The sequence below is a fragment of the Mesocricetus auratus genome, unplaced genomic scaffold (genome assembly GCF_017639785.1).
Source record: "Mesocricetus auratus isolate SY011 unplaced genomic scaffold, BCM_Maur_2.0 Super-Scaffold_100014, whole genome shotgun sequence".
Taxonomy (NCBI): Eukaryota; Metazoa; Chordata; class Mammalia; order Rodentia; family Cricetidae; genus Mesocricetus; species Mesocricetus auratus.
This window is the reverse complement of record NW_024429197.1, coordinates 4,029,957-4,044,180: the sequence shown is the minus strand read 5'-3', so window position 1 is coordinate 4,044,180 and position 14,224 is coordinate 4,029,957. Positions and strand designations below refer to the sequence as shown.

General features: G+C 48.7%; 1 protein-coding gene across 8 annotated transcripts in view; it reads left to right on the top strand.

Moving 5' to 3' along the window:
• Ubr4 (ubiquitin protein ligase E3 component n-recognin 4) overlaps positions 1–14,224 on the top strand; it is a 108,158-nt gene that overhangs the window by 69,184 nt on the left and 24,750 nt on the right. For all 8 annotated transcript variants that reach the window (XM_013121235.3, XM_040757539.1, XM_021233582.2 and 5 more), the window contains 21 exons: positions 532–610; positions 1,018–1,263; positions 1,994–2,162; positions 2,594–2,738; positions 3,414–3,499; positions 4,297–4,384; positions 4,637–4,830; positions 5,759–5,998; positions 6,109–6,247; positions 6,813–6,938; positions 7,040–7,168; positions 7,855–8,198; positions 9,494–9,584; positions 9,867–9,951; positions 10,103–10,230; positions 10,955–11,084; positions 11,170–11,327; positions 12,369–12,478; positions 12,924–13,065; positions 13,391–13,472; positions 13,730–13,903. In XM_013121235.3, coding sequence (XP_012976689.1) covers positions 532–610; positions 1,018–1,263; positions 1,994–2,162; positions 2,594–2,738; positions 3,414–3,499; positions 4,297–4,384; positions 4,637–4,830; positions 5,759–5,998; positions 6,109–6,247; positions 6,813–6,938; positions 7,040–7,168; positions 7,855–8,198; positions 9,494–9,584; positions 9,867–9,951; positions 10,103–10,230; positions 10,955–11,084; positions 11,170–11,327; positions 12,369–12,478; positions 12,924–13,065; positions 13,391–13,472; positions 13,730–13,903 — 3,085 coding nt within the window. The remainder of the gene's footprint in view (positions 1–531; positions 611–1,017; positions 1,264–1,993; positions 2,163–2,593; positions 2,739–3,413; positions 3,500–4,296; positions 4,385–4,636; positions 4,831–5,758; positions 5,999–6,108; positions 6,248–6,812; positions 6,939–7,039; positions 7,169–7,854; positions 8,199–9,493; positions 9,585–9,866; positions 9,952–10,102; positions 10,231–10,954; positions 11,085–11,169; positions 11,328–12,368; positions 12,479–12,923; positions 13,066–13,390; positions 13,473–13,729; positions 13,904–14,224) is intronic.

Below are 14,224 nucleotides of genomic sequence, written 5' to 3'. Positions count from 1 at the left end.
TCACATCATAGGGTCTGAGATTGGTACACCTGAGATTTAAGGTGTTATCCTTAAATACTAAAGAAGTGATGGGGGAAAAAAAGGTGATGGGTTTAGTATAAATATGTTATGAGAGACTAAACTTGAGTAAATGGAGTGTTTTTCATTTGAGCATCTCATCTTTGATGTTAAGGACAGCCTAACTCCTCATTCAGTGTCCTTGTTGCTATAGTGGAAATAGAGAAGTGACTTGTAGCTTCTCAGGCTATGGCCTGCCTTTACCTTAGTAATTAGCCTGAAGCTTCCTGGAAAACTGAAGACTGGGTGGGAGTGGGCAGGAGGAGTAGGGTTGGTAGTTGGAAGCAGACCTGTAAGATGCAGGAGTGTGTGGGTCCTGCTTCCAGATCTACCAGACAACCTAGAGGATACCTGCCTCATATGGAAAACCAGGGTTACTTTATGGTTCCAAGCCAGAACCCACAGACACAGCAGCTGGTGTTATTTCATGGCCGGATGGCATTCATTGCTCACCTTGTTTGGCTCTTGTTTCAGATGGAGCATCTGAAGGCCTGTGCAGAGATTGCCGCCCAGCGAACCATCAACTGGCAGAAGTTCTGCATCAAAGATGACTGTAAGCCATCCTCCCTGGGTTGCCACTTTTCATCTCTGCAGAGACCATCTGTAGAGAACACTCTGTAGTAAACTGTGAGCTGGGCTGCAGATAGAGCTGTTAACAGAACACAAGCCAGAACTTCAGTGATTAGGGTTGCTTGTCAAAATGTGGGCGGCTATAGGAGTGGCTGGCTTTCAGTCCATAGCACTGAAGTCTCAGAGAACACAGGAATGCCTTGTTTACTCGAGGCAGCAGGGGCTGGATCCCCTCTGTAGTCACTCCATCCCTTTGCAGTCACTCCACCGCTCCTGGTAGCATCTGGCAGAGAGAACTGGGGAGAAAGCCTTGTCCCATTCCCAGTCGCTCTTGCTCATGTTGGAAGTAGTTCCGTCATTCTAGAGCTGACTCCACCTTTCTCCGTACAGCTGTCCTGTACTTCCTCCTGCAAGTGAGTTTCCTGGTGGACGAGGGGGTGTCCCCCGTGCTGCTGCAGTTGCTCTCCTGTGCCCTGTGTGGCAGCAAAGTCCTCGCGGCCCTGGCAGCCTCCACAGGGTCCTCCAGTGCGGCTTCCTCCTCAGCCCCTGCTGCGGCCAGTTCTGGACAAGCCACAACTCAGTCCAAATCTTCCACCAAAAAGAGCAAGAAAGAAGAAAAGGAAAAAGAGAAAGAAGGTAAGAGTCAGTGTGTGCTCCTGTGACAAGCGGCCTGCTAACCCCCCTCAGAGTACATTGTTGAAATGCAGATTCTAGAAGGTTTTTTTTTATCCTGGTTTGTTCAAATGCTCTCTAGTGTCTCCTCCTGCTCACGTGGTCTGTCATGGTGAAAGGGTCAACTTAACCCCCCTTAGAGTACATTGTTGAATTGCAGATGCTATATACCAGGTGGGGCCAAACTATTTGTCCCCTATTGGGTGATGTCATTCTGTAAATATTTGTCTGATTAGTTTGAATAAAGCACTGTTGGCCAATAGGGAAACAAGATAGGTGGGACTAGCAGTCTAGGAGGATTCTGGGAATTGTAGTGAGGAGAACTCTCTCATGTGATCTCCAGGGAACAACGGTTACTCAGGGTGCTCCTCATAAAGATAAGTTCTTATAAAATGTATATTAGTAATTATGTATTAATAATTAAATCAGAGCTAGCCGATAAGAAACCAAGCAAACGGCCAACAGCTTCATAATTATTATAGTGTCCTGTGTGTTATTTGGGGGCTGAAAGCAGCAACAGGAACCAGACGGCAGGCAGGAAGACTAAATGTTAAATGTCCCCAAAATATCTTGAAATCATTTGGCAAATCCCAGCCATTTAGCAGACACTTTTAGAACAAATAGGTTTCCTTAATTTCTACTAACTGTAAGCCTTTGGGCCCCTGAGTGAGTTGGTCCTGCCTTGGTGTTGCAGGTGAGAGCTCAGGCAGCCAGGAGGACCAGCTGTGCACGGCTCTGGTGAACCAGCTGAACAGGTTTGCAGACAAGGAGACTCTGATCCAGTTTCTGCGCTGTTTCCTGTTGGAGTCCAACTCTTCCTCAGTGCGCTGGCAGGCCCACTGCCTGACCCTGCATATCTACAGGTGGGCCAGGGCTGGCTCTGGGACTGGCCCTGTGCTAGCTCTGAGTTCAGGTTGCATGCTTATAGTCGCTGTGTCAGAACCTGCTGATCTCAGGCCCTGGAGGTTTCTTCGTTGAACTCTCTGCTTTGTAGCTAATAAGCTACTGTCCTTGGTGGGAGACAGTTTAGACCCAGAGGGTTGTGGTCAGAAGATCCTAAAATTACAGTTAGCTAAGGAAAGCTCAGCTTGAGCTCTGGAATAAGATTGGATGAATCCAGTAAATTGATGGTGCCATATCTGCTAGGATTGTCAGGAGCCACAAGACCCTGGCAGCCTGACCCACGACTATATGTGGGATGAGACACAGTGTGGACACAGTGTTTAGACCTTGTTGGATAGGGAGAGGCCTCGCTCATGGCTGCCTGCTAATCAGAGCTGTTATTTACCTATAGAAACTCCAACAAGGCTCAGCAGGAGCTCTTGCTAGATCTCATGTGGTCTATCTGGCCAGAACTCCCAGCATATGGTCGGAAGGCTGCCCAGTTTGTGGACCTACTGGGCTATTTCTCCCTGAAAACTGCACAGACAGAGAAGAAGGTAAGAGGGAAGCCCCTACCCCCTATATGCAGACTTTTTTCCTCATGAGTGAAGGATATTATTATGGCTATCTAGAGAGTGTCTATCTATCTAATGTTACATTTGTTACTATTGAATATAATTTATCTTGCTCCAGTCTAAATGCCACATAGATGGCATGCACAGTAAGTGGCTGGCTGAGAAGAGAAGTAGGTCACATGGGAGGGAAAGGTAGCTGGTTCATCTTGGGAAAGTAGAGCCAGAAGGTCTGCTTGGGAGCCAGGAATGCCGCTGCAACTAGAAAGCCACTTGCAGACTTCTCTGAAAGAGTCAGTTAGTTAATCTTTCTCCACGTGGCAGAGGCGTGTAGATACTTGTGAGGAAGGTAGATTGTTAACGAATTGAGATTTAGAACCAGAAATACAAAGCAAGTCTTTGCAGTAGGATTTAGATTTTGAAATGTCTTTAATAACTTTGATTGATGTGTGAAGGGCGGGGGGCATGTGCACGCCATGGTGTACATGTGGAGGTCAGAGGACAGCTTGCTGGAATCAGTTCTTTTCTATTATATGAATCTTGAGGACCAAACTCAGGCTACGAGGTTTGCTGGAAACAGTTCTGCGCAAAGACATCTTGCAAGCTTAGGGCTCGCTCAGGTTTTTACCCAGTGTTTTTCTCTCCTGAATTCTGTTTCAGTTGAAGGAGTATTCACAGAAGGCTGTGGAGATTCTGAGGACTCAAAACCACATTCTCACCAACCATCCCAACTCCAACATTTACAAGTGAGTCCTGTTTGCTTGCAGCCATTTGAAGAGCAATCACGGTTTGAAGTAGTAGTTTGCTGGCCTCTGGAAAACACACAGATGTAATTGCCAAATTCAGTTTGGTGACCAGTTATAGCAGAAGGGCTGATTTCAAGAACTTAGCCTAACCATATAAAACAAGTTTACAGAAATGTCTTCCTTTTTTATTAAAAGAAAAAGGACCCACCCCCATGCATGTATGTGTGCCTGTGATATCTTGGGACTTGCATGTCATGACACACATGTGGAGGTCAGCCCTATGGAATCAGTTCCTCCCCTCCCCTCCCCTTTGTGTGGGTGCCAGGGATTGATTCCCTGTTCCTGTTCCCCAAATGCTGGAATTGTAGACAAGCGGCCATACACCACACCTGGCATTTATGTGGGGTTTGGAGAGCTGAGCTCCTGTCCTCATGCTTGCATGTCAAGTACCGTGTCTACTGAACCATCTCCCTGGCTCCTTAGGTAGTGAGTTTTAGAAAACAGCTTTATTGAGTTTAATTTACATGACACAAGCACTTTAAACACAATTTAGGAATTTTTTGTTAAATAGTAATTTAATCATGACTCTTCTGAGATTTTAGTTCCTTTCTGGATTCAGACATAAGCTTAGATGTGGGAAACTCCCAAGGTCCATAAGTTGACCTTTCTTCTTCCTGTGCGCCCTTCTAAGCTGTGGTCCCTGGTCCCTTCCTTCCCCTCACAGGGATGGGGATAGGGATGGCTTTGGCATGGTTGTGGAAGGAAGATGCTGATACTGAGACTGGTTTCTTCCCTAGCACCTTGTCTGGCTTAGTCGAGTTTGATGGCTACTACTTGGAGAGCGACCCCTGCCTGGTGTGTAATAATCCCGAGGTGCCGTTTTGTGTAAGTAATACTTCAAGCAAGACAGTCTTGGGGGCTTCTGGCTCTGTGGTCCCCATTTACAAGGGCTGGTTACTGTCACCCAGGGGTTCCTCTCAGCTTGCTGCCTGGCACTGTGGATTCTTGCTCACCACATTTGCTACCTTGAGTAGAAACTTCCATCTGTGGGTGGAGAGGGGGTTATGTTGATCAATTTTGAAGAAGGTAGATGGTCTAATGCTCATTGTGTTGTATTTTGTGTACTCTTGTTTTTAGTATATCAAGCTGTCATCCATTAAAGTGGATACACGGTACACCACCACCCAGCAAGTTGTAAAGCTCATTGGCAGTCACACCATTAGCAAGGTGACGGTGAAAATTGGAGACCTGAAGCGGACCAAGATGGTGCGAACTATCAACCTGTACTACAACAACCGAACTGTGCAGGCCATTGTGGAGTTGAAAAATAAGTAAGGGCTTTGCAAGCATCATCTGATGCATCTGTGTCCTGCAGGGTGCAGAGCAGACATGCCCAGAGGCTCTGCATCCTCTTAGCCATAACAGTGTTGACAGAGGGACAGCAGTGAAGCTGGAGTTTCTGAGGCTGTTGACAGCAATGAGTTTTAAAGGCACTGAAAGTGGCTTTCTTAGGGAGCAATGAAAGTTCCTCATAGCCTGCCCAGGGTAGGGCCATTGAAAAGGGGGCCCCCGGGTTCTCTTGCCTTGTGGAAGAAACCCTTGTGCATTGGACTGTAGTTGGCATTTTTGGGTGAGGCACCCATGCATCTGTTCACATGATGTGTTCCTCTGGAACCTTCTCCACTTCATGTTCTCACATTTCCATTTCTGCATGTGCGGGCGCTTCCCCGGTAAACCAGCATCTTGAGCAGGCATGGCACAGGCCTATGGCACTGGTTGCATTGTGTTGGCTCCCCAGGGAAATAGTGTTTAGGCAGCCGTATTAGTGTAGCTTCTCTGATGTGTCTGAGAAGTACAGTCTCACAGCAAACTTCTGTTCCTCTGGCTCTTAGGATCCTTCTAAAATGATCCCTGAACCTTAGCCTATATTGTAGATGTATCATCAGTTGGGACTGGGCTCCACAACTCTGCATTTTGATCCATTGTGGTTTTCTGTATTGGTCTCTGGCTGTTGCAAAAGAGAAGTTTCCTTGACGGTGGCATGAGGACTATACTTACCTTCCTACCCTGGAGAAGGGTCCACCTTATACTTTTTTTTAGATGAAACCATAAAGGAAATTCTTTTTCTTTGGATGGCCACTTAGTTGCTTTAGGGAAATATATAGGGTGGCCTTTGTCACACTGTCAGTCTTTCATCACTGAGCATCAAATGGTAGGCTCTTCAGCCTCCTGCTCTATAACTTTTGTTGTCTCTCCTAGGCCAGCTCGCTGGCACAAAGCCAAGAAGGTTCAGCTGACACCTGGACAGACAGAAGTCAAGATCGACCTGCCTCTGCCCATTGTGGCTTCTAACCTGATGATCGAGTTTGCAGACTTCTATGAGAACTACCAGGCCTCCACAGAGACCCTTCAGTGTCCTCGCTGCAGTGCCTCTGTTCCTGCCAACCCAGGAGTCTGTGGCAATTGTGGCGAGAATGTATACCAATGTCACAAGTGCAGGTAACTTGTCCTGCACATTCAGGACAAGCAGGCACTGCGTTCTCTTCTGTGGCTCACTTTTTCTGGCCCGAACCTCTGATCCCACTGACCTGAGCACCTTGGTTCTTTAGGTCCATCAACTATGATGAGAAGGACCCCTTCCTCTGCAACGCCTGTGGCTTCTGTAAATACGCCCGCTTCGACTTCATGCTCTATGCTAAGCCTTGCTGCGCAGTGGACCCCATTGAGAATGAAGAAGATCGAAAGAAGGTAGGGCTGTGTCTGGAGAGCTAGTGTAGCGAACTGAGCCTTCAAGTCCCCGTTCACGAGCCTCAGAGAAAACGAACAAACATGGGCACAGCTTTTAGGTAGAGCCCACAGTGGCAGAAGGCATGCTGGCCTCGAGTGGAGGAATGGAGAAGTGTTGTTGGTGCAGAATGAGTGTCTCAAGGATCAAGTCAGTTCAGACTCAGGAGGACAGAACCTCAGCTGGCTCTGGTAGTAAAAGGCATTGGAGAGGGAGTGCCTGATCAGGGTGACAGTGGGGCATTTGGCTTTGGAGTCAGAAGGACAAAAAAAAAAAAAAAAAAACCTCACAGCACTTGTGCTGTTTTTTGTCTGTGTGACCTGTCATGAGTCACTTTACAGCACTGAATTGTTCGAATCCAGTTCATTGCACACTGCTATTAAGACTAATGTGCCACCACCCAGGGTTGTCCTGAAGGACAGATTGTGTGGAACCATGTGCCTGTTCTGTGTGGTGGCCAGTAGTTAGGGCACTGAGGGAAAATGAAGCTGGATTGTCTTCCCTCACGTGCCTGTCTCTTTGGTCTAGGCTGTTTCCAACATCAACACACTTCTGGACAAAGCTGACCGTGTGTACCATCAGCTCATGGGACATCGGCCACAGCTTGAGAACCTGCTCTGCAAAGTAAACGAAGCAGCACCAGAAAAGCCACAGGTGGTCCCAGACCAGAGGGCATTTGGGCCAAGAGTGGAGACTCCCCTTGGTGAGGTCATCCCTAGGGCAGAAGTCTCACACTTGACCTCTTGGGATTGCAGGAAGACTCCGGAGCAGCAGGGGGTATCAGCTCCACTTCAGCCAGTGTGAATCGCTACATCCTGCAGCTGGCTCAGGAGTACTGTGGAGACTGCAAGAACTCGTTTGATGAGCTCTCCAAAATCATCCAGGTACAGAGTACCAGTAGCTTGCAGAGGGGCTTTATGCTTTCAGGGCAGCGCTCACCCCTTCCAGGCTCCCGTTCTTAGTGTTGCCCTTGCCAGCCCAGCAGGCCATACTGGCTCACTCTAGGGTGATGACCACTTGTCAGAGAGTGTTTGCATTCAGGATCGGCATAATGGTAGTGGGACATCAGTAGACAACACATCTTTGTTGAGGTTTTTAAAAGTGAGTGCTGAGATTCTGCTCCCTCTTCTTGGACACCATGTTGGCAAGATGGAGGGTAAGGGCACTCCAGCTGCAGTTAGCCAAGGTGGGCCGAGTTTTCCTTTAAGGTTCCCATGTGGTTTCCATGGGTAGGATGCTGGCCATTCGTAGCAGAGCCCCATCCCAGAAGAGCAGTCAGTTGCCCTGTCTCCCTAAGTTGATGATGATCTTTGCTAAATGATCTGGCTTTCTAACCCTTTAAAAGACAGTGTTTGTGCCAGTGAAGAGTTTGAGCCTGTGATCATTCTGATTTCCAAATCTGCCTTTGACTTTGGTCAAGCCAGTCATTCTGTTGAATGAAGATGAGATAAATAAGTGGTAGGGTTATCGAGAAGAATAAATTCTATCATAAGTGTAAATTCAGAGCAAACCAGTTTTCCTCTTTCTGCATTTATTTACTTTGTCAATTTCTTTATCTTTCCATTCTTAGAAAGTTTTTGCTTCACGCAAAGAACTGTTAGAATATGATCTACAACAAAGGGAAGCAGCCACAAAGTCATCCCGAACATCCGTGCAGCCCACGTTCACTGCCAGCCAGTATCGCGCTTTGTCTGTCTTAGGCTGTGGCCACACCTCCTCCACCAAGTGCTATGGCTGTGCCTCAGCTGTCACGGAGCATTGCATCACACTATTGAGGGCCCTGGCCACCAATCCAGCTCTGAGGCACATCCTCGTCTCCCAGGGCCTCATCCGAGAGCTCTTTGATTACAACCTCCGAAGAGGGGCTGCAGCCATTCGTGAGGAGGTCCGCCAGCTCATGTGCCTCCTGACCAGGTCAGAACTTGCTCCATGGTCTGGGGTGGTGAAAATTCAGTAACTAGGGGCTGGAGAGAGAAGGCTCAGGCTAGAATTTGGTTCTCAGCACCCACATTAGGTGGTTCACAATTACTTATAACTCCAGTTTCAGAGGATCCAACATCAGGCACTGTACGCATGTTGCAGAAGCCCTCAGGAAGTCAGACATGCACACACATAATTAAAAACAAAATACTTTCATTCATTCATCCATTTATTTAGGATTTTCAGGACATGGTTTCTCTGTAGCTTTGGAGCCCACCCTGGAACTCAACTTTGTAGACCAGGCTGGCCTCAAACTCACAGAGATCCATCTGCCTCTGCCTCCCAAGTGCTGAGTTTAAAAGCATGCGCCACCACTGCCCAGCCCAAAATACTTTTTAAAATTGAGTAAATAACAGCCCACATTGTCGTACTTTTTGTGTAGACTGGTTACTATGTGGTGTAAATTCTGGAACATCTTAAGTGCTGGATACCATTTACGTGCTATGCTGATTATTCCAGTTTAACGTGTGCTAAACATCGGGCACTTGAACGGCAGGCACTGCTAAGCACTGTGGACATTCAGTGGTTTACATTCTAGATGGGGATTGTTGTAATAAATAATGATAGATACATTGGAAAGTAAGGTTACTCGGCTAGAACAGGGGTGACAGTCCCATGTATAGAATGGCTTCTCTGAGGGGTGGTACATGAGAACAGGCTTTCTAGAAGCAGCTATTAGAAAGGTTGAAACAGGTGTGTGCCAGGATACAGAGAGTAACAGGCCTACAGAGCTGGAGAGCACAAGGATACAGGTGGTGTAAAGAGAAAGGAGTGTTAGCATTTGGAAGCAGCAGGTCCTGAAAGGTCCTGAGTAGCACCATTTGAGGTTTGGGTTTTCAGGTGTGCAGTGTATTGTGCTGTCAATAACAGTAGAGATATTACTAAGGAGGACATAGATGGGAAATGGGGTGCTGTGTAGGAAGTGACATAGGCCCACACTGAGCATGGACTTGGGTTCTGGAGATGAGCACCAGCAGCTCCTAGGGCCTCACCACCTGCATGCTAGTGCGTCCTTCTAGCACTGTCCCTCGGAAAAGGGGCTGTGTTAATCCCCACCCGTCATAAACCCAGCAAAGTCAAAGATGTAGTCTTGCTGCTGGGAAGAAGAGAGAAAAGTGAGGGCCCCGTAGCCCTTGCCATTCATGCATTCATTTCCACTGGGCCTGTAGGTGTGAAGAGGGACATGCACACTCACTGTGACTAACAAAACTCTTACTTTGCTTCCTCAGAGACAACCCAGAGGCCACCCAGCAAATGAACGACCTGATCATTGGCAAAGTCTCCACAGCCCTGAAGGGCCACTGGGCCAATCCCGACCTGGTGAGCAGAGCAATGTCCTTTCTGACCTCTCCCTCATGGTCCATCTGTGTCCCTGATCTTTTCTCCAGGCCAATGTTGGAGATTGAGGTGGGAGGGAGTGGCCTATTTGCAGAGTTCATGTTCCCCAGTTAGAGCCTATAGCATAGGATCTCCGATGTTTCCTTGTCCTGGTAGGCCACCCATGACTAGAGATGTTAGGAGTCCTGTAATCAGAGTTGAGACCTTACCCTGGTCCCTGGACTCTTAGGACCCCTGACTCCCCTCATCCTGTTGCCCTTCCAGGCAAGCAGCCTTCAGTATGAGATGCTGCTGCTGACGGATTCTATCTCCAAGGAGGACAGCTGCTGGGAACTCCGCTTACGCTGTGGTGAGTTTGGGGACCATCTGGGTGGGCACTTTTCAGAAAACAGAAAGGTGTAGTCCTGATACCTGGGCAAGAGGTGGAAGAAGATGACACTCAGCAGCCTTGCTGAGTCAGGTGACCTTGTGTACTGATTGTGACTCCTACTCATGACCAGCACTCAGCCTTTTCCTCATGGCCGTGAACATCAAAACCCCAGTGGTTGTTGAGAATATCACCCTCATGTGCCTGCGGATCTTGCAGAAGCTGATTAAACCACCTGCCCCAACCAGCAAGAAAAATAAGGTGCTGTGCCATTGGGCATGGAGGGGGGGCGCATTGGAGGCAGCGGGCTTCAGGGAGATACACAGCCTCTGGGCACTGTACCTACTTCTTCAAGGTCACCTCTCTGAGGTGATCATCAGGCTGTCTTTGCTTTAGTTCGGCAAAGGTGGGTTGGGATTTTTGAGAGGTATAATGTATATAGACATAACAATATAAAAGTCTAGAGCAGAGCAAGGCCTTTGAAAAACTGAAACAGATGGCCTGTGACTCCCACACGGTGTGGTGTCCTTTCCTACATCTGCGCCTTTGCACATACTTTATGAACACAGGTGGAAATCCATGGACCTAAAAACAGATTCGGGGTCAAATCCCAGCTCTCCTATGTACTAACATCAAGACTGGGTAATCTAGTTATGGTCTTCCATTTCCTTATCTCTAAGATGTATCTCTGACCTAGGACCTAGTGTGGTGTCCAGCTTGCAGTAGCTGCTTTATTAAGTCTTACTAAGTGGAGAGTAAGTGTATGTGGCTGTCGTGGCCAGCACTCTGAAGTCCATAGCCTCCACGCAGCATGGAGGTGGTGTTCCTCAAGTGGGCGCAGATAGGTTTAGCAAGAACCCATCCTGGGGCAGTAGAACTGCGTGTTGTTTTGCATATCACCCGTGGGGTTGGAGTGTCAGTGCCATTCCAAGCTGGGGCCCAGGTGTGCTGGCGACCCCTTACCTTGTTCTGCTCCCTCATTCAGGATGTCCCTGTCGAGGCCCTCACCACAGTGAAGCCATACTGCAATGAGATCCACGCCCAGGCACAACTGTGGCTCAAGAGAGATCCCAAGGCATCTTACGAAGCCTGGAAGAAGTGTCTGCCTATCCGAGGTGTGTCTCTTGCCTCCAACCACTCCACAGCCCTTGCTTCCCCTGTGTTTTCCTGCTTACCCCTGCCTGCCACCTTTCCTTGCAGGGGTAGATGGCAACGGGAAGTCCCCCAGCAAGGCAGAGCTCCACCGTCTGTACTTGACTGAGAAGTATGTGTGGAGGTGGAAACAGTTCCTGAGCCGGCGGGGGAAGAGGACCACCCCTCTTGACCTCAAGCTGGGTCACAACAACTGGCTGCGGCAGGTGAATACCCCCACCTGCCATTTTCTGCCCTTTTCTCTCTGCTTTCCATTTACTGTTGTTCACTTCCTTTCAAGTAGAGACAGATCAAAACAGCTGTCCTCTGCTGTTTGTGCTCGCTGACATCCTACCCCATTCCCTCAAAGGAGCAAACCAGTGCCTGCGTTCATTCCCCTTGCTGCCTTCTGATAATTGGGGCTACTGCACTTTCCCTCCTTCTAACTAAGTTTAAAAGAATTAGCTTCATAGCCAGGCCTTTGATCCCAGTACCCAGGAGGTACACACAGGTGGATCTGAAGAGTGTGAGGGCCAGCCTGGTCTGTGTAGCAAGTTCCAGGCCAGCCAAGGCTACATAGTGAAACCTTGTCTCAAACCACCCCTACCCTCTCAAGGACCTACCAATGAGAATGCTTATTTGACATCTCCACCCTTGTTTTCATTCAGTACTGTTCTAGTTTCCTTCTGTTGCTGTGATAGAAGGCTGACCAGAAGCACCTTGAGAAGGAACACATTTATTTGGGTGGTACATCCAGGTGACAGTCCCTCAGTGACAGAAGTCAGGGCAAGAACTTGAAGCAGAAGCTGTGGAGGAACACTGCTTGCTGGCTTGCAAGGTCATCCTTAGCTAGCTTTCTTATATATAGCCCAGGACCATCTGCCCTGGGGATGATGCCATCCATAGCATGCTGTGCCCTTCTGTGTCAGTTAACAGTCAAGACCGTCCCTCACTGGCGTGCTCACAGATCAACCTGATAAAGTCAGTTGCTCAATTGAGGCTCTTGAGGGGATTCTGGGCTTTGTCAAGTTGACAGTTAACGCTAACTAGGGACAGATGCGTTCTCCCAGATGCTTGGAGAAGTTTCTGTGAAGTAGGGAAGCTCTCTAGCAGCCTTTCTCAGTCTGTGGTCACTGGGTATTGGGTTAACTTGTGGTGTGGACCCTTCACTGTGCCCAGAGAGATTTCCAGAAGTCAGCTCGTGCTCTGGGCTTAAAAAAACAGGGTGGCCTCTGAGTCAGCCCCATTTCCTCTCCTGTGTCTGGCAGGTACTCTTTACCCCAGCAACGCAGGCGGCACGGCAGGCAGCGTGTACCATCGTGGAAGCTCTTGCTACTGTCCCCAGCCGCAAGCAGCAGGTCCTTGACCTCCTCACCAGGTACCATGTTGGGGTGGGTGAGGACAGTGGCTAGCATAATTGGAAAATCCTTCTCCTTGTTTTCTGGTAAATACACAGGTCAGGGTTGGGAGGCATCCCTATGTGATACAAAACCATCCTGGTCCCTGCTACAGAAACCAGACTACTGCTTTAGGAGTATGGTGGTAAAACAGCAGTGCATGTTTGTTGAGCCTCTGAGCACAGACATTATCATTATTATCCTTTGCAGTCCTTGGGCAGTGATCACAGAGACATAGGTATTCCCGTGTCTTGGGCAGCCGTCCCCTGAAATGTTGAGTCCTTTTTGCAAGGGAAGTGTGAGGTTTCTCAGATGACCTCCATCCAGCTTGAGGAGGAGGGAGAGAGGCTGAGCAGTAGATACAGAGGAAGGAGCTACTGGGCTCTTTGGATGTTAGTCTCTAAGTGCGCCCTGTCTCTGGTACAGTTACCTGGACGAGCTGAGTGTAGCTGGGGAGTGTGCTGCAGAGTACCTGGCTCTCTACCAGAAGCTCATCGCCTCATGTCACTGGAAAGTCTACCTGGCTGCTCGGGGAGTCCTACCCTATGTGGGCAACCTCATCACCAAGGTGATCTGTCCCTCTCCCAGTACCTTCTCTACTTTGAAAGGAGCTTTTGTCGGGTTCTTGTTTTCTGAGAGGAAACATTTGTTGAAAATAATTATTTTCCAGACTTTACTGTAGCTAAAATAGCTGTGGCAGTTTATTGGGGGCATTTCAGCTGTTTCAGGGTTAGACAGTGCCTTGGCAGTATTTCAGCCATCTTTGGCTTCTTGGAAAGGCATTTTTTGAGGATTAGAACTAACACACGACCTTTGAGCACCTTTGGTTGGTGCTACATCAAGGGATGGCAGTAGAGTGGCCCCCATCACACTGTGCTTGTTATCCTGTTTAGGAAATCGCCCGCTTGCTGGCTCTGGAGGAGGCCACCCTGAGCACAGACCTGCAGCAGGGCTATGCCCTCAAGAGTCTCACAGGTAAGAGAGTCACCTGGCCCTTCCCTTGGGTGTCTTGGGTATGCCCTAGGCCTCAGCCTCTGCTCGTGGGTGCCAATTACCTCTGGAACTTTCTCCTCGTAGATGGGCCTGCACTTTGGAACTCTTCACTGAACATCTGCTCTGTGCCATGTGCAAAGGAAGATTCCTTGCTTTTTAATCTTCTCCTTTCTTTGGATGGCACAGGCCTTCCTTGTTCTTTTCTAGACATCTTATAGCGTGTTTTCCCTGTCCTGCAGGCCTTCTCTCCTCCTTTGTAGAGGTGGAGTCCATCAAAAGGCATTTTAAAAGCCGCCTGGTAGGCACTGTGCTGAATGGGTACCTGTGCTTGCGGAAGCTAGTGCTGCAGAGGACCAAGCTTATCGACGAGACACAGGACATGCTGTTGGAGATGCTGGAGGACATGACCACAGGTAACCCTACCTGACAGCTGAGCCAGTGAGGTGCACATGTGCATTGTCTCCGAGTGCCACAGTGCCAGAGGACGGTGATGAGTCCACATTTGAGGAGAGAAGTCCATCTCAAGAGCACTGTGATTCTCAGTGTTACAACCCTGGAGCTGGAAGGAAGGGGTTGGAAGTCTCTCTCAGGCTGGTGTCTTCAGTCACCTGGACTGCTCTCATTCTGTGTATCAGTGTCTTTTCCTTGTGTAGCTACGCCCTGTCTCTCCTCTGCACTGTTTATCCTTCTTAGAGCTCTGGATTTTGTAGCCAAGAGACTTTCCATTTCTTTCT